The following is a 27,749-nucleotide window of genomic DNA, read 5'->3' on the forward strand; positions in this document are numbered from 1 at the left end:
ATATGGTAGCCACTGTAAGTGGCCAATACCGATACTCACGTGAGTAACTGGATCGTGTCGTGAGTGGCATGGTACACGCTTCGCATCATGTAATCGTTTAACGATTGCAAAGCGAGACCGATGTTCATGCCTTTATCGATCGCTGCCTGGTTCTTGCCCTGCCAGGTTTCGATGTATACGACGGAGACTCTAGTTTTTAACGGATAGAAATACTGCAAGGGCGCGAAAGTATCGCAAAAGGGATTAATCAAAAAACCTAGTACGTGAGAATCGGATGTTTCGCGTTTCGATGTTCGACACTCACCAAATCCGCGATATTAGCGACTTGGATGGCATCGTGAACAACCTCCGCTCTGCTGCTACCGTTTCTCATCTCGAACTGAACAGGGTGAAGAACGTTTTTTGTCAGGAGCGCGTATTTTTCAGAAAATCGCTGCCTCGCGATTCATTTTACGCGTTTATTTTCGCCCGGGATCGTTATGCCGATCGTATCGATTCGTTTTATCGTTCCCGAACGGCTCCCCATAACAATTACCGTTGAATTACTGCCCCCGCGAAACTCGACGAACGACATTGTCGAGCATCCTTTTAACGATTATGTCGATCATCGTACCGGTTCTCGACTCGCAACGATTCCAAAAGCGAATCTAGACTTTGCACTCGGGCTGCAAAATTCCTAGCGAACGCGAACGATAAAAACCGGAGTATTCAGATCATTCGATGGTCGAATTTATTTCAGTAGCTTTAAAAATTACGAGCGTTCCACAAACACTTATAGTTTCAGCATATTTTTCCATCTTTTCAAATGCAAATGAAAAGAATGTTTACGCTTTTCACTGCGGATGAATCATGCGCATCCGAAATGCAATGTCTAGCTTCGCCTTTACGCGATTCGACGCAGTGAAACGAAAAATCCTTATACCATAGCCTTATCGATAATGATGGCAGTTTCGATGTATTTGATTGTGTCACGGACGTCTCTCTTGTATCGATGGGAAGTGGACTCCGATAGTTCCATAATAGGCTTCTGCCAGCGATTCTTTATATGCCCGTTGAATGTTCCCGTGATGGCACAGCCTTTATTAGCCTTCGTTCGAGCCTCAAATATAACGTGAGGATGTTTCTGCTAAAAGAGAGGTCCGCATATAGTTATCATTCTCCGGGTGGTTCGCTGCCCCCCTTCGATTCGATTACGGCTTCTGCCGATTTTTATTCCCCATTACGACCTACTTATGCGCGACAAACATTTTCACCACGATTAATCGTTACTTTGAGTCAGGCATGTTCGTAAAAACGACAACATCAAACAATTTTATCGATAAATATGTGTGTCAAGAGCCAATTGGTATTATTTTTTTTAACGATATAATGCCTCGACTTCGGAACATATTTGCAAGAATTTCATGGGGTAATAAATTACACCAGCGCCTCGGGAGCTTAAACCATGTCTCTTGCAGGTAAAGGAACGAGGGTTGTGTGTATTTTATGAATGTGTGCGTAGATCATATTGCCGTATTGCGGGCACGTCAAATTCAGTTTGGCCCTCGGGCCAATTTGCACTATGCTATTATGTCGGGGATCGTTGGGTGTATTCTAACCCAGTTAAAAATATTTTAGAGACCATCTTTTAAGTACGCAAATGCTAGATATAACGTCATATTACAAACACGCATAAAAAGTCATAATTTTTTTGGTAAATTAAAATTGTTAGTAAAATAATTTAATTTTGTCTTATAGATATATCAGATGCATACATTTTCACCACCGTTTGCCTTTGTTCGCGATAGATTTGCTCGAACATGCCTGCTCAACGATGTTAAAGAACCACTCAACACCAACTCGTCCTGGATTCGTCCTTTTCTCTAGAACGAACGATCGTCGAGGCTCTTACAAGCATCGACGAAGAACCGAGTCGTAAAATCAAGCTCGTGAAATTTGATAGGTAGGTCGAGTGCCGCGGGAAAGTGAGGACCCACCGGTGATTTTCTCCGTGACACGTTGCGCGAAATTATATTTTTTTCCCTTCATTCCGTCGCGTTGTTACTTGGAGATGTCTTCATGAATAATAACGACGGCGTAGCTCATGCATATAAGAACAACGTCTTTCTCCACTTGACGCGCTCGAGCACGCGAGCCACGCTTTCGTTCTCCGTAGTTGCGTATACAGGGTGGTACCAAAATAGGCGGTTCCAATTTTGGTAGCCCGTTTTACCTTTCCCATTTCGTGACCAAACCAGAGACGATCAAAAAGAAAATGCACATCAGATTGGTAATAGGTATAGATTTCAACCCACCAGGGTACATATTACTAGAAGGAACAAAAGCAAAAATTTAAGAAGAAAGTGTTAAAAAATAAAAAAGAACCGAGGCAAGATTTTCTTTTTTAAAAATTGGTGGAAATTCGTGTTACTTTGTACTTATTTGCTTTATTTGAACTCCACCTAAGTTTCCTATTCTCCTTAACTATACATATATATAATAATGTTGAATAGCAGCGTAGAGCCCATCCGTTTCTGCTGGTTGTACGATTCCGATATTTTGAAAAACGCACGAACGGCTCGATGGTCCCGTTTCCTCCGCGTCGTCTTTCACGGGGAACCGGAGGAAACGCGTCGCGGAAGATTAGCCGCGTCTCGGTGAGTCCGACGGAAACTTCCGGTCTGGCGAGCCTCCTCGATGGTAGCCGCGCTTAGGTAAACGCGCGGGAACACAGCTGCGCCGAACAACGAGCGACTCGACAGCGAGCAAATTCAGAATTCAGTCCGCCATCTTGCCGATTACTCGTTTACGAGTCGAGCCAGCTCGATGGCGGCTTAACTCGATCCTCTCGCTTCGTCTGCCGTGCACGCGAAACTGTATCTAAAGCGGCAAGGCGTGTTTGCCGTGTCCTGAACAGCTACGTCGAGTTCACAGGATCCGTTTCAAACGTCGCGAACCGACAGAATGCTTTACGCGCTTGTCCCCCGCCCCCCGAATCTTCTATCCACACTGTTATCTCTCTGTTACGATTTCCAGCCGAGCGTTTCCACGTAAAATCGATCACTTTTTCTACTCGATCTCGGGGATTTTGGCGAAATTGAAATATGATGGGGGGTTAAAAGCTATTGACAGACTTACTTTACTCGAAATAGCTTTGCACAACGAAGCGATAGGGCAACTGTCCCCGGGAATCGTCTCTCGATTCAGTTTTGCAATATCTGCTGTTTCGTTGTAATTGAGAAGGTACAAAGTAACACGAGAGATTCTTAATATTCATTTAATCGACGGATGTTTCGAAAACGTAGCTACGCGTTGACGGCGATAACAGAAAATTGACAAAGTTTTGTAATTGAGAGCGTAATGAGCTGTTAGCAGTCGCGGTACAACCAGTATCAGGTAAACGACCCTTGCTCTCGTTTGATTATGCTGCTTTCACGCTGTGTAATTTGATTGGAGTCTACAAACGAAGTCAGCAGGTCTCGTAGCAGTTTTAATAGTGCCATTTACACTTTGAAAAGTGTTCTACCTCTTCGGTGCCGGCCAGCTACTTCGGTTCACTCGATACTGTACGAAACTCACGTAATTAGCGTTTGATATATTTAATTTTTCGTATATCAAACTCACGTATTTCATTTTACATACATAGATCACAAATATTTTTAACATTTTGTTCTATAGTGTCGTATTATATCCTCGAATAACTGTTTAATAAATGTTTAATTCGTAACAAAAGAAATTATTTTATATTTGTTGAAAAGGGCCTTGTGTAAGTTAGTGATATAGTTTGAAAACGTTTCGCGAACGAATCGAGGTGCTCGTTGGTGATTAGGTGGTTCAGTAGATTCAGCATTAGGTACACTGACCGACAGATCGCCGCCGTAAAATGGATGAATGACGAAGGTCTCGTTGCCTAAATGAATAATACCGCTGACACCGTTACATGTGTGAAAAGCAGCGCTGGCTCCTGGATAATCCCTGACGGTGCCGTGATAGTAGCAGTGCTCTATCTCCTGGAAAGATTTTTCGTAACGAGACACTCGACGAGAGCCAGGGATCTATTCGTGGAAGAGAATCGACATCACGTTACCTGTTTCGAAGATTGTTCGGCGCCGTTGGCTAAAAAGTTTCTTTGCATAAGATTCGGAGCTAAAAGTTGCCTGCAACACAGAATCTCCTCGTAACCATGAATGCGTTTCCGCGAGTGTTCGCGAGGCGGGGAAACTCGCATCGATTCGGTTTCGCGTAAATTGCTTTTCTATTGTTATTTCCTCGCTTTGTCGTGACGAAAGACTATGGACGGCGGGGGCCTCGGCTCTCGAGCGAAAGAAAGTTGAACGGATAATATGAATTGCTTGTCATACGGCCAGTGGAAAAAAGTATTCGTACAGCGAACCATTTAAACCAAAACAAAAAAAAGAGAACTTATACGTTATGTCTCTCATTTACGAGAGATTAAAATTTCATTTCACGTGAAAACCAATTTAGATTCTGAAATTAATTTATTTTATATTCGATGTGCAATCTACGAGCTAAGCCGAGATCGATGCGTCCCGTAATCACTTACGTATTTAATTCTAAATCTAGGCGAAATTTGTGATTAAAGGCCTTGATCAAAAGGGACGTCCGATGAAAGTGTCTCCCCGTCTGAAAATCGAAGAACAACGCACGATCAGTGAGAACAGCTCGTCGCGAAACTTGCCTCGTTAAATCGCTACGTAAGAAACTTCCGCGCACTTACTCTCATTCTGCTTCTAGAATTTTGATATCCACCCTCGCCGAAACCTCTTTGAGGAAACTGTAAACGTGATAAAGTTTCGGATTATACTCGAACTCAAGGTTCGTAATATGTCGGTGATAGCGGTGCGCGTTCAGTCTTCTTTTCTCTCGATGAGACGCAAAACAACACGCGGGATACAATGGTTGTCCAAATTATTAATCACGGTAGTATGGCAAAATAACACGCGATATAATGTCACAAACGAAAGGGACATAAATTAAAATTTAACAAGTTTTCTTATTTTACATGAAAATATACACGATAGTTTATATATTTATTATTTTAATACCAGAGCTTTAAATCGATCGAATGTACGTCTAACATGTATCACTAATAATGTGTTCGCCCACTGTACAGATGGAAGAAAGAAAGATCAGTCTTGGATAGCAAGTAGAAAATTATTCGACAGCTACCTGTCGGATTTTTTATGTATTCGATCAAACACCTCGATAAATATCTCTGCAAAAATTTCAAAATATTCCTACTTATACTTTTTATTCAATTAAATCGATGTCTCGTTGACCAGACTACACAAGATACATTTAAAGGAGAAAAGAAACATTTCGACTCATCGTTACTCTTCTTTTAAATAAAATTGAATAGTATACATTTGAAAAACGACCAGTAGTTAAATGGTACGCCAAGGGGTTAAAATCGAATTTGACGGAACCCTGCGGGAATGTCCATCGAGCCATTTCAGAAGCATCGAAGATAATAGAAAAAGAAAAATACAGAAACACGGTTCGATGACTCCTCGAGCGCATTGCTAGCCATTGAGAACATAAATACTGCATTGTCTGTTGGTTAACCGATCTTTCTTTCTCCTTACAATACACTTCGTTGGTGAATTCTCGCGCGATGCTCCCTATAAATCGAACGTGGAGGACAAGGTAATTACCTTCGGTACGCCGACTTCTCTCGTGGATATCCCCATTTTCTCGTGATGCCGTAACTGTACCGGATAGATGATCTGATAGTAATGGGCCCCGATATTTCGTACTAGCTCTTGGTTTTGTCGATACTCTCGCAGTAGTCGTTCGACCTCACCTGAAATCAATTTCCCGGCTCAATCGAACGTTCCAATTTACTCCTCGTATCTCTAATTTCATCACGCGCGAGTCTTGAAACTTTTGAAAACCTTGGAACAACGTAGCTTGTCGCTGTCGCCGCGGTATCGACCAATCTTCGCCCGTTTTCCTGTTTACGATATTCTACGTTCGTTCGAATAAACGTGGCTCGTTAACCGGGCTTTCAAGACTTCCAAGACTGCGCGAAACTTTCACGTTTTTCGTCGAGGAAGGTTCCGTAAAACGTGTTCGAGCTGCTCTAGTCTCGGGTGTGTTTGTATCCAGTCGTTAACACTATTTCTATCGAAAGAAATAAAAAGAAGGTAAAATAAGAAATCGAGAGACGTCCTTTAAAATTTCAACTTCAAATTATTATCTAAAATTCAATCGTTTCTTTACGATTTTCTTTCACTCCCATAAAATATATTTTTTTTTAAGAATTATTTCTACAGTTATTTGTATCCAAATGCCACCTTTTGGTCGAAATAGGTATGCGTAAAACCGCGGTAAAAATAGTGTTAACGGTTGTATTACTGCTTATTTTAACCGAGTACCAAATTATCACAGTTCTATATTTTAGTTAGATATTTGTAGCGTTTTCGTAAAATTTTTCTGTCAATTTATCGATTTGCCTGAACACTTGATCGAAACGATTCTGTTTAATAGGGTTTGGATTATTCGTGTATCACAAATTAGCTTTGAATATTTGGGTAATGGAATGTCATTTTTTAAATATATATTTCTATTTTGACAATTCAGCACAACGAGGATCCCATAAAATGGTGAAAATTAGCAAAAATTTTTTTTGAAACACCGCTGCTGTTACTTTCTCTTACCGAAAGACTATTTTGCTAAGGTTATTTTCAGCCGAAAAATAGAAACGCAGTAAGATTTCTCTATCAAAATGGAAATGTTATCGTTAATACAATTTTACGAATGGAAGTAAAGTTTTGAGATAAAGGAGACCAATGATCGGTTTCCAGAATTGCTAATTGCGCTACTGAATCTGTAAGTTCCTTTATTTAATTAGTCCGTGAGAGTCTTAGGTATGTAAATTAGCGGTAAGCTCGGTAAGTGGCATCGATTGGGAGGCGTGAAAGGGAAGAAGAGCGCACATGTAGAAATACAGAGACACCACGAATAAGGCGTGTACGAAGAAAAGAGTAGAAACATGAATTTTTATTAATGTTAGGGAGTTTCTCGTGGGAGGGTATTTTGGGCACAATTATGGTAAGATTGAAGCGATTCGGAAACGATAGCACGGGATACGGAAGTGTTCGAGAAAGAAGTGCGTTTGACAGAGATAGGACATAGAAGAAGAGGTTAAACATTTAATTATATAATAAACTACCGATTTACTTTTGTATGACATCTGGCTCGCCATCCATATTTCTACACGCAAGACACAATATTATCTTGAAGAACATTACCTCCTGTTGGTATTTGTACGGAATACAATGCTCGAACCGTATTCGTTGTCACATTGAACGCGCCTGTTTCAAAATGTCGCGCAGAGTTTATATTTATTCTTTACACAAAACTTTTACGCTAAAAATGAGTCAGTAAATATTATCGTACGTAATTAGCAAATTTTGTAATTATTCAATTCTTTAATATAATTGAGATTATAATATTTGTTTTTGTTCAAGGAAAAATATTGAAGCTCTAGGAGGTTAATTAACAAACATATTATTCGAGATCTTTAATTTATCAACGATCTGTCTCGCTTGTTGTGAATTATTTTCAGTCGATACTTTTATTTCAATGCCAATGAAGGTATCGCTTTGCGTCTTTAAATTGAGAAAACCATTTGCGATATTTTCGTTCCCAGCATCATTTCTATGTGCTGCATAAATCTTTCTTTGCGCTCCTGTGACAGTTTCACCTTTACGATAATAGAAACGCATTAAATGTCGTGAATGCACTTTTATTACCTTCCATTTTCTGCACACTTTTAGCTGAGTAAAAGTCACTTAAACCCGACTATTTTCTGCTAATTGAAGCCGAAGGAACTATTTTTAAAAAATACGCGTACATTCCGCGATAAAACTGCAAGACGTTTAAAATTTTAAAAAACATCATCATTTATTTACACTTTTTCTACGGTTGCAAAAATATAGAAACTTCAGATTTTGTTGGAATTAATTAGAGTACTCTACTATTTGAAGATTCTGACCAGTCGATTACAATTCTAATACATTCTAATACATTTTACAATATTTTTAAAAGATACACTAAAATATTTGACTTTTAATAACGTGTTAAGATTCGCGATCGAGTCACGTTGCGGCGATCGTACGCATTCAGAACCGGGGTGAACATTTCACTTGCGTTTCTCAAAATTTATCGACGTTATGCTCTTGTATACCAAGAGTGTACGTCCTCGTCCAATAGTTCCTCGGTAATGTTGCAAGAGCCTCGTAATAATTCATTACGCGTGACCTGAAACGCGCCAACTACATCGCAGCGCGTTGAAAAGGGCGACACACTCGCTGGTTGGGTAGGTCGTGGGCGGTGTTAAAGGTGGGGAGGGGGGGAGGGGGGATGATGCAGAAGCGTGGCAGGTAATTATCCACACACTTCATTTTGAATGGGTCGGGTTAAATCGGGCAAAGCCCGGACAGTCGATAAGAGGGTAAACTAGTAGACACTACACGCTTCGAGAAGGCCCTTCACTGATTATCTCGACTCAATCGTAGCTCGCAGCCAGCAACAGTTTACCACGTCGAGAAAAGAGAGCGAAAGAAAACTTACACACAGCTCCGCGTGGGGGTCTTGCTAATTAAGTTGGCCCGTTTATGGTTCGTTGGCAGAATGGGCACTTTTCGTGTCTATACAGCTCCCAGGTCAAACACGCGACCCGATCAATTGACCCTCGTGTCAATAACCAGGGTACCAAGAACACCCTTCTCAATATTTTATTCTAAACTCTTCGACGTTCTCGTTGATCCTTAATTTTTGGCTATTCTACGGGGCTCACTCTCTATAAGAGGAATTAATGAAACTGATATAAAGATTATATCAATTTATCTGTCTTGTATCGCGGACATAAATAATTGTTATTCGTAACTAAAAACACTGGTTAACAAAAATAATTGCCTATAACTTTTCTTTATTTCGGTTAAAACAACGAAATAAACCTTGTAGCTTGTTTAGCCAAAATTTCGAGGAGCCTCGTTCGCTGGGTCACTGTCGATTACCGACGCGTTTACTCTAATCGTCGCATTTCCATTCGAGGACTATAACGATGCTCGAGTAGTTAGTACTTTCGGATATTATCGTTGCTCACGGTCAGACGATTATGGCGATTATTCTCTCGAGCGTTCAAGTTTACGAAACCGTAACGCGCCCATAGCGTTCCGCGACAAGATGGCCACTTAGCTCGGAAGCTCGGTCACGACGGCGTGGCCATTTTGCAACTAACTTCTTTGCCCGGTACAGGATAGCCAAGCTTTAAAAGGTTGGGGGAGGGGGGAGGAAAAAAGAAAATGTTTAATGCTGATGTGTAACACCTGTTGAAGAATTGTGTCGCATTTAGCCGAGACGTCGCGCTCGGAATGGACGTCGTTTAGCCGTGGCAACGGTGGCGATAGCGGTTATGCTAATCAGCCGTGGGTTGACCCGTTACCCCGCGTAATGCCCTCTTGCAAATGCAGCAACCTGGTGCCTCGTGGTCGGCGATAAAATTCAATTAAACTTATTAAATGAATATGGATGAAAGGGTCGACCATATTGCGCCGCTGATTATTTTCCGTCTCGGAAATGCAAGGTCGTTGGTGGCCAACGAGTTTCCCTGCTCTCTCGATGAATAACGTGCGTGCAACGATAAGCAATTTAATCGTAATTTTAAACCCGCTTAACATCCACAAGAGAACGTATAAATTAGAGGATTTTTTTTTAATTGTGACGTATATCGAACCTTTTGAAACCTTTGCAAAACAATTTGATCAAAATAAGTTTCAAACGGGGATCATGGTAGCTAATCGATCGAACAATTATAGTAACATACATCAATACAAATAGCAAACAAATAACGTGGGTGAGTTCTGTAACTTTAAATACGGGATTTCGGATCCTGGATCCAGAAAGACCCACAATCAATAAATAAATAGCTCCGAATTTTTCTGTTTTGCCCGGTACCAGAAATGCTACTGTCGCCTCTATCGAACACGGTTTCTCCCCGTTTCGTAACGATTACGCAACACGACCGAGAGAACAAATAACCGAAGAAGTCGTACGGCTGAAAAGATACGACGCGAAATGTCTCGGGCAAGGTACAATCGATCCTGGAATAACGTAACTTTATCCAGTTCCCGTGCACTCCGCACGGAATAACAATGCAAAGTTCCCCGGGAAAGCAGCGGGGGTTTATACACGGAAAATTTCGTTGTTCGTGCGAACGAGACCGCGAGGGTAGTAATTTCCATCTGGAATCGTTCGAACGAGAAAATTCTGCGGTTCGACTTCCATTGTAAAGTCTGATTAAGGGGGTTAGGTGCAAGAGTCGTGGTGTTCCCCTTTTTTTTTACTCTCTTTCTATCTCTTTCACTCGGAATTAGTATTTACGAGCGTGAATCCTCGATGCAATCTCCGATGCGATAACAATTCACGACCACCTCCAAGAGGGGAAGACTCGTCGAAAGACTTTCAGACTTTCAACATTGTTGGTCGATCTGCGCACACGAACCAACAACGTATCTCGAATGGATTTTTCCTTCAGAATCTTTCGAAGTCGCTGGCGTGGTCTGGAGTGTTTCCCTCGAACGAGCTACTGGGGGAAATTCGAAGTTTGGCAAATTTTATTCGCGATTAACGAATAGAAATTTTAGATTCGTTCCAAAGCTAGCCTCGACCCAATGTTTACGAACGAATCTGAAATTTTTATTCGTCGATGGCGAATAAAATTTTCCCAAATCCGAACCTACAGACCCTTTTTGATATTTTTGCGAAATAAATAAAAATCAGACGACGCAAAGCCTGGAGAATAATTTTTCTCTCGTCGTTAAACGTATCGTTCGTAGGCTGTCGCGGTGGAAAACGACTCCTTTTGTGAATACGAGTGACGGTCATTTTTTTTGTACGTTTGCTTTTAATTTATCCGATCGCGAACAGAATCCTTCGCTATTAATGAGAACGAACTCATTACACAACCTAACAGGACCAACGTAACGGACAATTAAATGCTCGGACGGAACATTTTAACTTCGTAAAGAAAACGAGATAGGACGTTTTAATTGCAGAAACAATTTAAATTGTGTTTAATTCGGATTTTTGTACATTAAAAAACAATATTCGAGGAAAAAGTATTCGGGTAAAGAATTAACGAAAAAGAGTAGGGAATTGACCCGCGACCTCGAACAAATGAACGCCCACTTACACCATCTGCGTCACGGCCACTTCGATGACAGAGATTGATATTCATAGTACAGAGGGTGTTCGGCAACAGGTGTTCGAAACTTTAAGGGTTGATTCTATGTATCAAAATAAGACAATCAAGTATGACGAAATTGTGTTTTAAACTAAGTTTTTTATTCGAGAAGCGATTGATTTATACTATTACTGTGAGCATAACAATTTATATATTTGCCTATATTATTTCAGAGTAATGTGAGCTATTGCAATAGTATATTATAATCACGATCGTAATCATTATTATTATGCTTATTTAGTTTCGGTACAACAGCTCTAAATTAATCGGAAATTATGTACAGACTCGCGTTTAAAAAAATATTGCTAACCCTAAACTTCGATACGAAGAAGAAGAAAATTGGTAGATAGAGAGTATTGTTCTGATGGAAACAGAAAATATACACATGTTTTCCTATCTACAACAGCTTTAAAACTTTGGCTGCATTAGACTGTATTACGTATCACCAACTTTTATAGATGAGCACGATAGTCTGAAAATAAATCACAAAGTTGTTCTCTGAGTTTGATCGAAAAAGTCCACTTTGTAAAATCGGTAGCTTCTAAACGACGTGTTTCTAAAATGGCTGCAAACTAAATAGTGGAAGTAGACTATGAAAACTATGCACAAATAAATGATGAATTAATTACACTGGATAAATTTGAAATTTTCTTTTGCAGACTTTTTATAAAATTGACTAAATATTTATTTTACGCATTAATGAGTTATTGGGGAAATTTTACTTTTAGTCTTTTTTTTTAGTCATTATTGATTTGGAATCATGGTGCAGTTCGTTAAGTGCCTTTTCAATTCATAGAACAATTTTAATAAATTCATGAATGTCTCTAAAAAAACTCAAATGGATGAATCGTACACCACTATCACATCGAGTCATAATTTCAACAGGGTTGTTCCACTGTAGTCCCCATAACGTCTGCAACGTCGTCAATGGCTTTGCACGCGTAATTTCTAAGGTCCAGACATGAAGAGAACGCACAGAAAAAAATATTGCTTTTCACTCTGAAAATCAGAAATCACCTTCTTTATCCTTCCGTAACCTGCGTGGGACGGCATAATGGCGTCGTTGAGCGCGAACGCGGCTTTATACGATGAAACCCGATTTGTAGATTGAATTTCCAGAGTCGGTGCGCACCTGAGATTACCAACCGATTAAGTTGGCCGTCCGTGGGGTTGCCACGCGTGTCACCGTTGGCAGGCCGTTTATTGTCGTTTCTGGAGAAACGTCGTTAGTACTCGAGACGCGCGGAATTGCGATTAATTTAACCGAAGCGGCAGGTTATTACGTTTCGCGCCCTGCGACTGGAATTCATAGGGCGGGTTCATCGGGTACCGCGAAGAAAGTTCTGTTCCTTTTTCTGTACCGAGCGTTTCAAAGTTCAATGTTCATTTTCTGTTACCGTAGCCCATTATCGAACGTCTTGGTAAAGTAATTTCGTTAAAGTTTCTCTTCATTTCGAGATATGGAAAGCAGGAACAACGCGTTGAAAGTGTTTCTATATTACTTTGGTAGACTAAAAAAATACGGAAGAAACTAGGAGTTTTGACAAGAAAATGTAAATGAAAATAATTCCAGTAAAAGTTCTTCTCAATTGAATAATCTCCCCTATTGTTTCTGGCGTGAGAAATTAGTCGGTGACAGTAGTTGTTCAGACACTTGGATATTTCAAACAGCCAACGTTATTCTGATTTTGCCGCGTCTCCTTCGCCGCATTATCCCCTCCCGAAGAAACGCTGGAAGTTTCAGCGGGACCCGATACTTTTCAAGCCAGAACATCTGTTCGCCTATAGGCGGTCAGCGGGGAGAACGCGTGTAATTAAATACGAGTATGAATATTAATTCTTTGGGAAACGCCGCGAAGCGACCGGCCGTCTCGTTTGCAATTCAAATTTTCGTTCCCTCCCCTCCGCCTGTCGGAGTCGGGGAAAATAGTCCCGCGGGACGGGAAGAAAATGCTGGTCGGCCTCGTCGAACGAAAGAAAATCCCGTCGGTTTCTCGTCAGGGCGAGTCGATGGGATTTCACGGTTGCGCGATCGAAGAAGCGGCGACGATTCTCCCGCCCTGTCTCGGGTTTACCCTCTGTCCGTTTTATACTCGGACGCATTGTCCTCTCGTCTAAAATTTAACCCAATTTAAGTTTCGCGTTTCCAGCCAATCACCGCTCTGTTGACTTAACAATAAACCATTCTCCGCGTCCGAGAACTAGATGTAACCGCAGATCGAGTTTCCCCAGCCGGGAAGTGCTGCAATGCGGTCTGCTCTACCCCCCGGTTGGTTCCTTTGCGTACATTTCGTCGCGAATTGCAAGGAAATTTGTGCGTCGACGGATCCCGCCAGCCAGACGGCCTTGGAAACCGACGAAAGACCCTGTTTCGCGGCTACATTCCTATCCTCCTTCCTTTTTTCCTCCCCTCCCACCCTCCCGCCGAACAAAGAAAATGGAATTTTTCGTGGATACTCGGTCCAGAGATAAAGTTAACACTTACGAGGAACGTTCAAACAGCGTTTTCTCTCGAGATTTTCATGTAACCTTGGATGCTCCCGGTGCATACCAAGATAAGGGACACGTGTTTTCTTTCTTAAATTTAAAGAGAACATCCCTTCGAAGTTCCACTCTCTGATACTGGCTTGAAAATATCGAAGTGTTTAGTAATTGTCTTCCTTTTTAATTTATCGTTAAGTACTATAAATACTGGAGGGTAAAACAACCCCCAGTACTCGGAAATTATAATTTCCGTCTCTATGAACATCAAATATCTCGCGGACAACTTTTATTTTTACGAATATAACACTCATTTCGTAATAATCCAATATCCCCTACAAAAGTGTCTACCTTTGCCGTGTTATTTTATACAATTTATTGTTGGCGCTATAGCGTCCATGATAAAATTGAATTCACTGACAATATCCACGCACAAAGCCTGTTGATGAATAATCCAGTGAGTAATCAATGGTGCTACATTACCCAATTTCATTATTTTCTGTGAAATTCCTTTCGATACGCCACATTTATGCTTCGAACCATCGCCAACCGTAATACTCTTTAAGCTTATTCAATTTCGTCATATCGAATTTACAGTTCTGTATATATTCAAAAATATATTTTAACCGTATATTTTTTTTCACAGTATTTACGCTACGACTTATTGCTAATTACTCACAAATATGGAACCGGATATTTAATAACGATGGCTGTTTTTTATTAGTTCTATCTATTAGGTCAATACTGTTATTAGTAAACTTTATTCTGCACATAGGTACACGTACATTTTATATATAATTCGTCACACAAACAAACACAAATGGATTAAAATAGGACAAGTAAGGCAACCTAGTAAAATAGGGGGATGAAAATCTAAGATTAGTCAAAGCTTGGACGAATAAAAGAACTGTTCGAAAGCAGACGATCGAAGATTAGCTAACAATAGTGATTGCAATATCAGTTTATAACCATTTTCAATTGCCGTTAGGTTGAAGCAGAAGTATGTTTCGTTTGCCCGTAAGTCGTTGCAAGAGCATATTGACGGTCGCCGTCTAAGCGTTAACGAGAACGCGGGCCAGATACGTCCGCGAGCTCTCTTTCGCGCGATAACATTGATTCGAGTATCCTCTTCAATGTGCGATTAGTATCTCGACTCTTGTTCGAAGCGCGTTGAATTTTCTGCGCCGCCGAGGCGTGCAGCGTGCTTCAAAGGGAAACCAGACTTTGACAAGAAGTTCCGTACGCATTGTCTATTTATGCGATCGTTTCGTAACTTTACATTCGCGTGCTCTTTGTCCTCGCGTCAAAGGGACTGGAAGATACTCGTTTCGTCGCAATTAGAGGCAAGATTTTTCGCGGAAGCGTCTCTACGGACTGATGGTTTTCAAGAAATGATTCCTGCGACGCCTACTGGCCGGCCAAAACGATGAAAATTAGTTGCGCGCGAGAAAATCACGAACACCGTTAGTAAAACGAAGGAACGATGGAAATTACGAAAGGGTTGAGGGAAACGTGGTATTACGAGATTTCTATTAGAATTTCTAAATATTCTTCACCAAAATACACGTTGTTTGCATTTTGAAACTTTAAAATCCTCCAATCCTTTCAGAAGTTACGATGTTTAAACATGCACATGAAATTTCAGTGAAACATATCAATGGTATGGTCGGACATTAGGTCTTCAGTAATGAATTTATTTCTCGAAAGTGTGTAGGATTTCGAGGATATGTGTATTGACCAAAAATAATTGTGATTGATCCCTGCAGTCAAAAATAATTTTTTCAGAATGATTTGAAATTTTTCAATTTCGCCGAAAGATTTAGGCCTTGTTGATTTTTCTTAAAAATTCGTTTTGCATTTTTAATTAATTTGTTTGACGCTGTACGGAAATGTTGTTTAATACTTTTTTGTAGGTACCCATGAACTCTACTTCCCTACTAAATTTCAATGAAATTCATTCATTATTGTAGGAGCTATGATCGTTTGAATTTTTGACCATTTCTATCAGCTTTTTTTCACTTTACGGGGTTAAGGAACAACTTCTCGAAATTTATTAGAATTTCTGCATATTCTATACCAAAATATGCGTTGTTTGCATTTCGAAACTTTAAAATCTTCCAATCCATTCAGAAGTTACGATGTTTAAACATGCACATGAAATTTCAGTGAAACATATCAATGGATGGTCGGACATTATATTTTCAGTAATGAATTTTTTTCTCAAAAGTGTGTAGGATTTCAGGGGTATGTGTATTAATAAAAAATAATTGTAATTGATCCCTGCAGTCAAAAATAATTTTTTCAGAATGATTTGAAATTTTTCAATTTCGCCGAAAAATTTCTGCAGCTCCGAATTTTGAAGTCAGTATCGCAATCAGGTTGGGCTCCGAAAGTCCATAAGGTGTAAGGTCTACTCGTATACATCGTCTGTGGTATTACGAGTGAATAGTCAAAATACGACTCTTCTGTTGCCATAAATAACGATAAAAATTTGTTATGTGGGAAAAAATCATATCTTGGGTAGAAAGAAATTCGATATAAATTGCTAATAAATAATATTCATGGGTTTTCTGACTTTAAATATAGAATCCGAAATTTCGTCAATCTCATATTAAATAAAAACTTTGCTAAGTGTCCGATCACTGGAGGTATGCCAAATTGCCATACGTATTCTCAATAAGACTAATATGATAAAAATCACTGAACGTCTTCTAAATGTCAAATTATTTTCGTGAACGAATAAATATTTGTTTTTTTTTTTAGCTTTCTGATACATTTGTAACAATAGGGTTTCTTCATACAACAAAGGGAGCTTCGGGACGCATTGAGATTCAGAAAGTATCTCACGATACACAGAGGTGTGCAAACTATTGGACTCGAGTTATAAAATTTAAAGCGAAAAGAGTTTGTTTGCAAACAACGCTTCATTCAAACTTTCCTCGACAAGTTTTCTCATTAAGAAGACATTCTATGGAGGCTATTTTTCTAGACGATAAGTTCTTTGCCTCCCCCATAACCGCAGCTTTATATAGCAAAACAGAATCGATAACGGCTAAACTTATACATTTGACTTTTCGCATGAACTTCCATTCTCGCGATTTATTACAAACTTGTTATCCGTTTTCCAATAAGCAGTATATATCCTTTTAAACCTATTTGTCGTGCAAACTAAAGAGTACTAGATCGTGTTAGATGATAATTTGGTAATCGGGCGAGCCTGTCGACGTCGTTCCAACGAATTCGGTTCTGTTTTCCATTCACTCACCAACAGGAGTCTCCTCGTTCCAAAAGGAATCATCTAAAGTGTAATCGGCTTCTGCAACGAGAAAAGAAAAGAAAATATGCGATTAGCGTACAGACGTCTGCCGTGCTGTCGTTCAGCTACGCTACAAGGTGTCGGGGTGCAAACATTTATAGGACAGGCGCGGAGGACGGGAGAACGAGATTCCAATCGTTGCACACTCGAGAGTGTTCGACCTTCTAGTTGGAAATTCTCGAGTTCGCGACGAAAATTCCTATGGGAAGCACTCGTTCCGCGACGAAACCAAGTTGTGTCCCGAAGGAATTTCGGATGGGTTACATGGGAATTTTCCACGGGGATGGAAAGTTCTTCGAAAGTTTGGAGACTACGTACTACGTATGTTCCGTGTTATCGAAAAACGATAAACTGTCGACGTCGTGCGCTCTCGGCCTTAATGTTTCAATTTTAACGAGTTCCCTCTTAAAATTTTATAGAGTCCTCCGTAAAAATAACGCTCGCGTCTATTCCCGTTGCTATGAACCGCGTCGCGACAATGGCGTTTTCGACGAAAACCAACGACGCGAAACGGGCCTAACGGCCAGTTCGTCCAAAAATTCATGCTCCCGATATCCATCGGGGTCACAGTTTCGCGAGATAAAGTTGATTTAATAACGTTTTCACGAGAACGCGACAGGTGGAAAAACGATAAAAGCGTATAAACGATCTGGAACGATGGCTGTCAATCTGTGGTCAAGATTATCCCAAGGGTCTTTTAAGTTAAGAATCTGGAAACTGTATGGGGAGTTACTAAACATTTGTTACTAATGGACAGGGTTGAGAAAGCAGGGACAATTACAGCTCACTAGATGGAAACTAGAGTCACCCTAAGCCTACTAGGCAAGGATTAAATAAATAAATATTAGTTAATGGCACATGCTTCTTAGATATTTATTTTGTAACGACCCGAAAGGATCGCACGAACCACCGTGTAACTTCGTTGATAATTTCCTCGATCCCCCCAAGCTCGTGGGTCACGAAACCCAATATTTTCTTATTCGGCCCTTTTCGTTCGTCGACCCCTAGTCCAAACAATCTCCCGCAGTCAAATAGTATTCGTGTTCCCGGGTCTGGTAGGGCAAACGCAAAACCGCTCCAGCGAATTTTTACTCAGCCACGATCAAAGTGGAGCGAAAGGCAACAGAGAATACACTGGCTGGCTTTGAGAAGGTCGGAAGGAGAGCAATATTCTTTCCTAAAGACATTTGGCCGGGTCGATCGAAATCGGGAAACACCCGGTCCCGACCTAAATCACGACAGGATTGCGAGAGGCGATGCCGAACGCCGCGGCGGCATCGCAAATCCGGCGCAACCGTTTTCCAAGTTGCCGTTCCCACTTCTCGTAAACCGTCACGTCTCGCTGCACCTACCAATCAGTGACCGTCACGCTTCGACGATTTTCCGCCGTGGAACGCGTTTAGCGCATTCGGCTCATCGTCGGGGAAGATGCAGTGTCTGCGAAACCGTCCTCTGCGACCCCAACGATAAACGAGCTTGGCGAACGGGCACATAGATTCCTTCGATGCTCCTCTAACCCCGATTATCGACGGTATTCTTCCCCGTTCTTGTGTCTACATTCTCGATTAGCATCTATATATTTTTGCCAATTCTCGGGCAGCCTCGTGAACCCCTCACCAAAGGCGATGGTTTTATTTGGATGTCTCGACGCAAGTGTCATTAAGGTACCTTCAATTTTTAAATTATGAATTTATTGTAATTCTCCGAGAGTTCTGAAAAGTAGCCCCTGTATTTTACAAACAGGATATTTTTAAGAATTTCTGTCCGTTAGGCCGGACGACACCCCCCGCTCGGGGTGTTTCTGGGGCAAACAAATAGATTCGAAAGATTCTTACATGAATAGACAAGAAAGATGGAGAGGGAGAAAGGTGGAAAAGTCGCGAAGAAATCGCGGCGAATACACGTGTATCCGGTGGAAAGATCTACGTAGCGTGGGGGCAGCGGCGGGGGCGTAGAACTTTTCTCCGAAGTTTCATTAAAGCCCGCGAAACTTTTTCATCTCCGTACAAACCGTCCCGGGGTTTCATAAAATTCATAAAATGGACGGGCCGCGGTTAAAAAGAACTCGGTTTCCAGTGGCCTAGTTCCTCCTCTCTCCGTAGTATACGAAAAATAACCCCGAGGCGAAGAGGGCCTCGAATGGATGATAGTCAATGACGGTGTTTCTATAGGGGCTCGCCCGTGGGGAGACTTTCACGCAGGCACAAGCGGAAGAATTCCGCCAGGGGTAATCGACACGCTCGAAATTACTTCTGTTTCCCGTCATCGCCCTTCTTTAATAAGTAATCGTCGAGTTATCGTACGTTCCTCCCACGGAACCGTCCGTTCGAGCTAAATACGCGCCACCGTCGGCGACCACAACGTGAATCTCGCCATTTTGGTTCCGATCGCAACCTCTGTTCAGCTCGAACTAGGAACAAAATAAATCAAAACACCATCAAACAAACGAGGGCCTTTTGAAAAGTTTGTTGCTCATTGATTGTGATACTGTTTAATTTCTGTTTACCTGTCTTGAAATGTCGTTTGTTTTGTATGTAACTTGTAAGTTTAGTGTCTATAAGACGCGGAGTTTGTAATTAAATTTTTCGTTAAGACACCGATAGAAATTTGATAGAAAATGAGGCAAATACGGGAGGGAAGAATCTATTTCTTGATCGACAAATGTTGAAAATGCATTGAAACTTTAATATCCCTATTTCTGTTAATAATTTTCAGGGGTGGGATCCTCGAACCATCGAGTTCTCGAATTTTTGTTAGCCCTCCTCTCCACTTTGTGCTCATCTTTGTCTCGATTCGTTACAGTCAAATCTTGAATGCAAAAGTAAAAGCATTGCTGGATTCATGACTCGAGTGTATTTACTTGCAAGCTGGAATTTGGTTGTCGCCTTTGTGTACGTGAGCTTCTACGCAAACAAAGAGAAAAGAAAGATTTCTTCCCGACCCAGGCAGTTGAAAGAAAAGAATGCACATTGAAGCATTATTCTATTGAATTTGAAACTAAATTTGTATGTACGATGTGCCGTGATATTGTTAGTGTTCCGTCGACTGCGCCAGTCGACGAATCATTCGCGCTAAATAACATAAACAATGGAGAGGGGGTGGGAGAATAATCTTCTAGACACAGTTTGGCCGTCTTGTGGCAGTAATTGCGAGACCCGATTGATATTAATGTAACTATAATTATAAGCTCTAATTGATATTAATTGTTTCATCCCCCTGTCAGACATCATCTTCGTGCCACCCCCGACAATCTTAGTTCGTAACATGGAAGATCATACTATAAACGAGTACGAACGAGAACTCAAATATTTAGTTTCGTCATTATTAATTTCTATAATAATTAAACATTTCAAGATTCTGGGTGATTTCGTTGCACGGTACGATCGAACATAAACGGGAAAAGTCTCAAAGACGCTGGACAGCCCACGTAAATGCAGTGATTCCTGTTAAGCCTCTACCAGTTGTGTCTATGTCTCTCACACACGTTCTCTCTCGTCGGGCAATTTAAGTTTTAATCCTATTGAGCACGACAATCGCGAGTTAATGCAGACACGGGCAAACACTACTTGCTCGCGAAACTGGCTTTTAAACATCCCCGTCGACGCGTGAACGCTTACAACCGTTCGAACGTTTCGCTCGCAATCACCGGCGTCCGATTTTTACGAAAGTTTTATCGCAGACGGGACAACGAAAAATATTGCTCGCGTACTTTTCATTTATCGGCTGATATTCGCTTTCCCATTATCGTTTCTCTCGACTTTTCTAAAGCTTTTGCTACTCCTACATATCGTACCAGGAACCATAATCGTTACAACCAGAATGAAAATGGCAGCTGATTTCCTCGACTAAAATGTTTTGGATTACAAATAACGGTTGTAAGCGATCGAGACATTTTTATCAGAAATTGTATTTCGATTGCTCGTTGTAATGTTGTTAATTGAAAATGTATACCAGTTTGTACCCTAAAAAGATTTATTTCGGCATCGTTAATAATTTCCTTTCCCAAAAAATGGAGAAAATCATCTGTTTTCGGAGCTGTTAAGGCGGAGTACTCGGTTAACGATTGCCTGGGCGCAATTGACGAAAGCACAGCTGTTTACGAATCGCGTTTAGACGGTGGTATATCGTCGACTAACAGGGGCGGCGGCATAATGTTCGCACGGTGAAATTAAACGGTTCAGGAACTCCTATAATCTGCTACGTAAACCGTCGTCGTCGGTGGTGGCGGAGTTAATGGGAACGGGGAAAGATTTACGCCGAGTGAATTTGGTTTGCTACGGTTGAAACAAGTCGATGCTCGCGGCGCTGAGGATAGGCGTCGGTTGTTAACGCTGGAAAAATTTAATTAGTTTTTATCGATTGAAATCGATCTACATCCGAGGGGGTGGATAGTTAACCGTCGTATCGTTCTTTAATCGCGATTTATTTTTTTTACCCCCGCCGCAGGATTTACACTCGGGATCGGTAAACTACGGTTTTAAGGTTACCATCCTTGCTCCACGAGAGAAGAGCGAGTACTATAGTTACCACGTCTACGTTACTTCGGCGAGAGTAATTAAAATCGCATTAGGTCTCGGGCAGACCATCTGTATGTATTTCGTGCCTGTTTATAAAAATTTGTTTAAAATGTTTTCTGAGAAACACAGAAAATATTTCCTTTTTATTCATTTACTTTGTTACGATTTTATTTGCCAAAGAAAGACTACGGAACAAGGTTCAGCGAGTTAAAAATTGGAATTAAATGATTAGAACCCTCGACTAGTAAAAATCGAATTAACTTAAATTACAAATATACTATTGAATGTCGTTATTAATATTCCCTTGTTAATTTATCAATTCAAAGTTAAAAAAATATAACCATTTTGCGATTAACGTCTAATGAGTTAATCGCGTCCGATTGCTACGTTGCTTCCATTACTGGTATTATTCATTAATCATAATTACACGGCGATCACAATCATTAGTCACTGGTTTAATTGCACGGTAACGATAATCGTTAATCGTTAATTAGATTACATTTTACCCAGCATTGGTCCGGAATAAAGAACTTAATGCGGCGTTATGTTTTTACAAAAATACGCGTGTGTGTCAGCTGTGAGTAATGAAGTGTCGGAGAGTATGCTATCCTGGATTTCACCTCTTGGCTCACGACACCTCAATTAGTTACTATTTGTCTCTTTTTGGAACGTTGGGGAAAGCTGATCACTCGCGATTAATCACATATTCAGGCAAAAATAAATAAAACTTTGTCAGTTGCAGTCGGATCCTGTTTTTTTTTTCGTCTTGAAAATTTTACGCTATTTTTTGATTCTGTTCACTACTGTTATATCTATTTTCTCGTGATACCACGATCTTTCGATATAATATAATTAACACAAGATTAGTGGATTTGTGATAATATTAATTCTTTCATATTTAGAAGAAAAACTTGATCGTGAGTATAGTTCAAGGTATTATGGGCTGTACGTTCAACTTATAAAGTATAAATAATGGTAAAGCATACGTTATAAGTTATTGCTTTACTTATATTACATATATTATTGTACGAACATGGAACGAAATATCGTTTTTCACGGGATTCAAAAAAAAAAAGAGAAGCAACGAGTAAAGTCGTCTAATTTGTGACTCAAACGTTCCTCCAGTTCGAGGAACCATCGTTTCCAGGACGAATATCCTTCCCCCCTACAAACAGATGGTTCGAGTATGTAAATGTCGTGCATGCACGCGAGTATGCGAGTATAATGCTAGCCGTGCCACGTCAAAGCGCTTCATGGAATATGCATGTAAATAAGTGAATATTTCAGAAACCGCATAAAGCGTAGCTCGCAGATCCGCGAAGTATAACGTAATTCTGAATCGCGAGGTACCTCTTGCGCAGTCTTTTCGCATTCGTTCGAGACGAGATATAATATCGTTTCGTTTATACGCAACGTGGATATAAATATGCCGCACGATTCGCGGATTTTTCCACACATTTGTTTGTTCTTCTCCACGGTGTATTGCATCAAAGTAACATAATAATGGCTATGACAACGGCGATGCATCTTTCTGCCTAGAAACTACATTACAATCATTACACTTCGACCGTCTTTCGTCGGTCGTCTTTGAGTATTTGCTCGCGGAAATAATTTAAACAGAGACGCATTTTGCTTCGTCTTCCCTCCCTAATTACGAAAAAAGAAACGGTTGCGACTGAATCGGTCTATAGCGACGTTTGTATATTTGAACTAAAAGCGATTCCACGAAAGAAATTATTATTATGCGATGTAACGCTAGTGTAACATATTATTTATGTTAAAATGTGTGTGATGTGTTTTGCTCCTCGCTGTATATTTCTTTGGAACCCGTTACCCTTATTTGTTTCACTATTCCATCCGCCATTTTGTATTTGGTATTTAGATCTCTGTATTCTGAATCAGAGACGTCGGAAGAGTAGTCAATTTAATTGCAATATATTTAGGAGAAATAAATTCACGATTTTCGTTATTCGCGAATAAAATTTGCCCAATTCTGGATGTGGAATTGCTGAAGTTTCGAATAAGGGGTTAGTTGTGTGTCTGTGGGACAAGATGGTGAACCCAGCAGCGTAGATACCGTTTAGCCGCAGGCGTTGCGAAGGCGGCGCTAGTGTCTCGACCCGCATAACTTCCAGATGCATTCTTCTCGAAGCAGCATGATAGTTTGCCGACCCCTGCAATAGAGAGTTAATAATTCTGCCTCTGACCCCAATAACAGTGATACGGAACGGACGCAATTAGCATCGAATAGAACTTGATAATTTCCACTTTTGATCCGAATATTCCGTCGCGAGGGCATCAAAGGTATCGACTAATTACGAGATATTTCGAGTGCCGGGCATCGTAAGGGACTTTGATCTCCCAGACGGCTCCCGTTTATTTTGAAAAGTTGCCTGTCCATCGGGAATACCACGATATTTGATGATTTTTGTGGGAGGCGTGGGTGGATCGCGGGAGGGGAAACAAACCAAAGCCGGAACGGTTGCCGGGCAAAAAATTTAATTACTCTCAAACACGCAAGGGAGGTCGACTCTTTGTCGAAATTTATTTTCGACGTCGAACCAGCGCACGCACGACGAAAAAATCGACTTTGCGAGCGGAGTTCGGCATCGTTCGAACGGGTTCGAATTCATTTTTTGTGCGTGGAACCACCGTCGTTCGTTAACTGCTAATATTTTCTATGAAATTTGCATAGAATTCTGAGGATTCTAGACGTTTAATAGATGAATTTTTGTTGCTCGTTTTGAACATTGCTGTAACTACGAGGAATAAGTCCCGACTGATTCTCTTTTATAATTCCAAGAATTAAGAAAGAAAGAATGCAAAATATATGTCACAGTGGTTACGCCACAGCGAATGGGCGAGGTTCAGCAACAGCTGTTTTACTACCTACCCCTAGGCGATTAGAGTTAAAGCATATATCGACAAGTTCCTTCAAGATAAGGGACTCGCGTACAACGACCCTGCAAAGTCTGCGCGCAGAAGTGGGGGTATCAAGCCTGTAGGTGATGCACGCTTCGAAAACCACTCTCGGATGCAACTGATGTACCATCTAGGCCTCGAAGAATATATTAGAAATATCATAGAATTAAAATGTCGATACGAAATCTTAAGACAGTGATAACATTTTTAACACCCTTTAGACAATTCTTCTCATTTTCTATTTTTACGAGTTCTCTATTTGTTTTATCCCTGGGAGAGTTGCGAAGACAATATTGCCACTGGACAAAAAGGCCTTCTCCAAAGAGAAACCGTCCTTGCAATCAAATATACTTAGGTCAAGAAATGTCCTCGAGCACCTGATCTTTCATGATTCGGAACGGATGAAAGGATGGTTGTTCTGAACTTAGTAATCCCCTGGAGGCGATGTTTCCAAGATATAGAAACAACAGTAATCTTTGGATCAAGAGGTTGCAAGCCCCCAGTCTAACTCCAATGCCACGCATGTTGGATAGCGGATAAAATGCATCTTGGCAATATTTATTCGTCTGTATATCAAATACTAGCTCCATATGTCAAATTCATTCCTTTATAAAATATTATAGTTATGTTATCGATATCCTACAAACGTTAACTTCATTTTATCATCTTAATGGAACTCTTCGAGCTAGTTTATATTTAATTCAAGACCAACTTTCGGTAGTAGCGAAAATCTAGCGCCATCGTTGCGAATAAGATTTATTGTTTGCTCTATAATCGACTCCACGGGCACTGTGAGAGCAAACAGTACGATAAATCGTTACGCCAGTGACGCCTATTAGACACAGTATCGCCCCGATCACTTGTTCCGCGAGCTACCAGACAGTCTGTTCCGCGCGAAATCCGGATCCTCGTTACGTCTATCTTCCGCTGCTATTTCCTGTTGCCCTAGCTGCTTCAACGGTTTGTACAGCGGATTATGGGAGTCCCAGAGCCGGTTAATTCCACCGTGCGAATATTACGCCCTCGATTGTTGTGTTCCGCGTGCACTGTCTGCCAGAAAGCCCGGGGAGAGCCGCGCCGCGAACCCGGTCTGGTTATATTCGCGAGCTTAGAGCCCAGAGTCACGGCGCGAAATCGTTAAAAGGCCTCGGGGCGAAGAGAAACGAGCCGAGTTCATCGGCTGGCGACGAGGCTTCCTCGCTTTTTCTTCCGCGGCGGGGCCAATTTTTTGTCGAGTTAATCGCCCCGCGTCGGCACGCACCATTTTCTGAAAGCGTTTGTCGGCCCCACGGCGCCATTTTCATCGGGCCGCGAGCGCCTTTCCGCCCCGCGAGACATTACGCGTGAGATATCGAGCCGGTCCCGCTTCAAATTCTCACACTACGTTCGCACTGCACGATTTTTTTATATCTATTATAGCGATAAATAATAAAAGACTACGTTAAAATACCTTTGGTATCTCGTAAATGCACGAATCAATCGGTATCTCTTGGGTACGCCATATTGGATTTTAACCTATTTCATATCAAACTCGAATATTTCCTTTTTACTTCGACGCACTTTATATAATTGTAATTTCAGTTGAGAGCGATTTAACTTTTTCTAGGCCCCTATTAGATGATTATTTTTATCTATTATAGCAATGATTAACAAAACCACACGTTAAAGTATCTTGGTCAACTCGTACATACACAAATCTCTTGTGTACACCAGATTGGATTTTAATCTATTTCGTATCAAACTCGAATAATTTCCTTTTACTTCGAGACATTTTGAATACGAAAATATGAATTGCAATTTCAGTCGACAGCTATTTAACTTTTCCTACGATAGGAGATTACATTCCACGTCCTAAGTGATTTAACAATTGAATCGTGTTAGGTCGCGGGCTACGGTGCGATGTTCAACGATGCAGCATCGGTGTATAATGTTGGTTTTCGATTTTGACGAACGCGATAGAGCGGAATCAACGCCGATTGGATGCGGTGTGTTTGTTGTCGAGTTTTCCGCGGGTGGCATCGATTCTCCCGGCTATATTAAATTCTCGACGCTATCGGGTAAAACATCGGAATCGCGTGCCTCGTAAACCACGCTTACGCCGCTACGTATTTATACCGCTTTGTTGTCCTAACTAGACCCATCCTGTCGGGGCTTAAAGCGGCTTAACCGACGACTCTGGTTTGCCCGCGACGGAGGACAACTTTAATGCGACGCAAAAACGGTGAACGGAGTCGTCGTCTAACCGCAGAGATTCGGAAAACAGAAAACGGTGTTGCTCGATTGGTTCGTGCCAAACCACCGTTCCCTTTCAACTATAACGCTATAGTTTAGATTAATTAACACGTTCAACGCCATGCCGGTCTCCGGGGACCAATAGTTTACACACTTTTAATGAATTCTATCGAATTTCGATCTACTTCACCCTTCAAAACTATCGCATGTAATCTCAGGAGAGAAATAAATCACGTGCTCGCGAAACATGCAATATATTCCTGTCGTTTAACTCGGGTGTACATATACATTTGGAGAATATGGAGAATAGAAAACACGTTTCTGAAGCTCCTGGAGCGACGACAGATTCGTTCAATTTCAATCAGAGTCCCAGTTTTCTTCTGTGCTCTGTAAAAATACGCGTCCGCCTGAGAGTGTTTATTTGCCAGAGTAGAGGTATGTTTCTATTATCGGATTGAAAGAAATACTCGTTTAACAACGGCGGAGCTGGTTGTAACGATCGCAACGGAGACGCCGCGAGCCGCCATCTTGTAATCGAATTAAACGACAACGACGGATCTTCGACGACATTTTTTGTCCCGGTGTTCTTCGCCCGTTACGGCGAGCCGAGAGCTTTCCTTGCGGAACAGCTTTTCTTGCTGCTCGCATTGTTACGAGTCGTAAGATGCTTATGCAAGCAGCGCGCTCGTTCAGAGCGTCCTTTTAGAATTAACCCCTTTTCATTTCCTAAATTATTTAAAAGGCTACGAGGGAAATATCTCTTTCTGTCTTTTTGTGCATATCGGATAGGATTATCAACCGTACTCTTTTTCAAATGGCGAAACAACGTACACTAAGGCACTAGTTACGGATAAGGTATACAAATGTTATATTTTGTTTAGAGGAACGATTAAACGACTCGCAAAATAACAAGCCTTCCGGGGTTTCGAGAGTCTCTTTTTTCGTTTGTTCTCGTTTGGCAACATTGGAAATCAACGGATCTTAATATAGTTAAGTAAGATTTTGAACTTAATTGAATTTTCCACCCAGC

At 41.1% G+C, this 27,749-nt stretch overlaps 1 protein-coding gene across 1 annotated transcript in view; it reads right to left on the minus strand.

The window, feature by feature from the left end:
- LOC122401093 (disintegrin and metalloproteinase domain-containing protein unc-71) overlaps window positions 1-27,749 on the minus strand; it is a 125,529-nt gene that overhangs the window by 35,783 nt on the left and 61,997 nt on the right. The window contains exons 2-10 of the mRNA XM_043403031.1: window positions 16,998-17,048; window positions 5,655-5,803; window positions 4,718-4,774; window positions 4,544-4,623; window positions 4,067-4,136; window positions 3,843-3,989; window positions 923-1,126; window positions 305-379; window positions 40-212 (exon numbers count right to left, since the gene is read on the minus strand). Coding sequence (XP_043258966.1) covers window positions 40-212; window positions 305-379; window positions 923-1,126; window positions 3,843-3,989; window positions 4,067-4,136; window positions 4,544-4,623; window positions 4,718-4,774; window positions 5,655-5,803; window positions 16,998-17,048 — 1,006 coding nt within the window. The remainder of the gene's footprint in view (window positions 1-39; window positions 213-304; window positions 380-922; window positions 1,127-3,842; window positions 3,990-4,066; window positions 4,137-4,543; window positions 4,624-4,717; window positions 4,775-5,654; window positions 5,804-16,997; window positions 17,049-27,749) is intronic.

Source organism: Colletes gigas, unplaced genomic scaffold (assembly GCF_013123115.1).
Source record: "Colletes gigas isolate AHSC1104 unplaced genomic scaffold, ASM1312311v1 Colletes_gigas_Sc00021, whole genome shotgun sequence".
Classification (NCBI taxonomy): domain Eukaryota; kingdom Metazoa; phylum Arthropoda; class Insecta; order Hymenoptera; family Colletidae; genus Colletes; species Colletes gigas.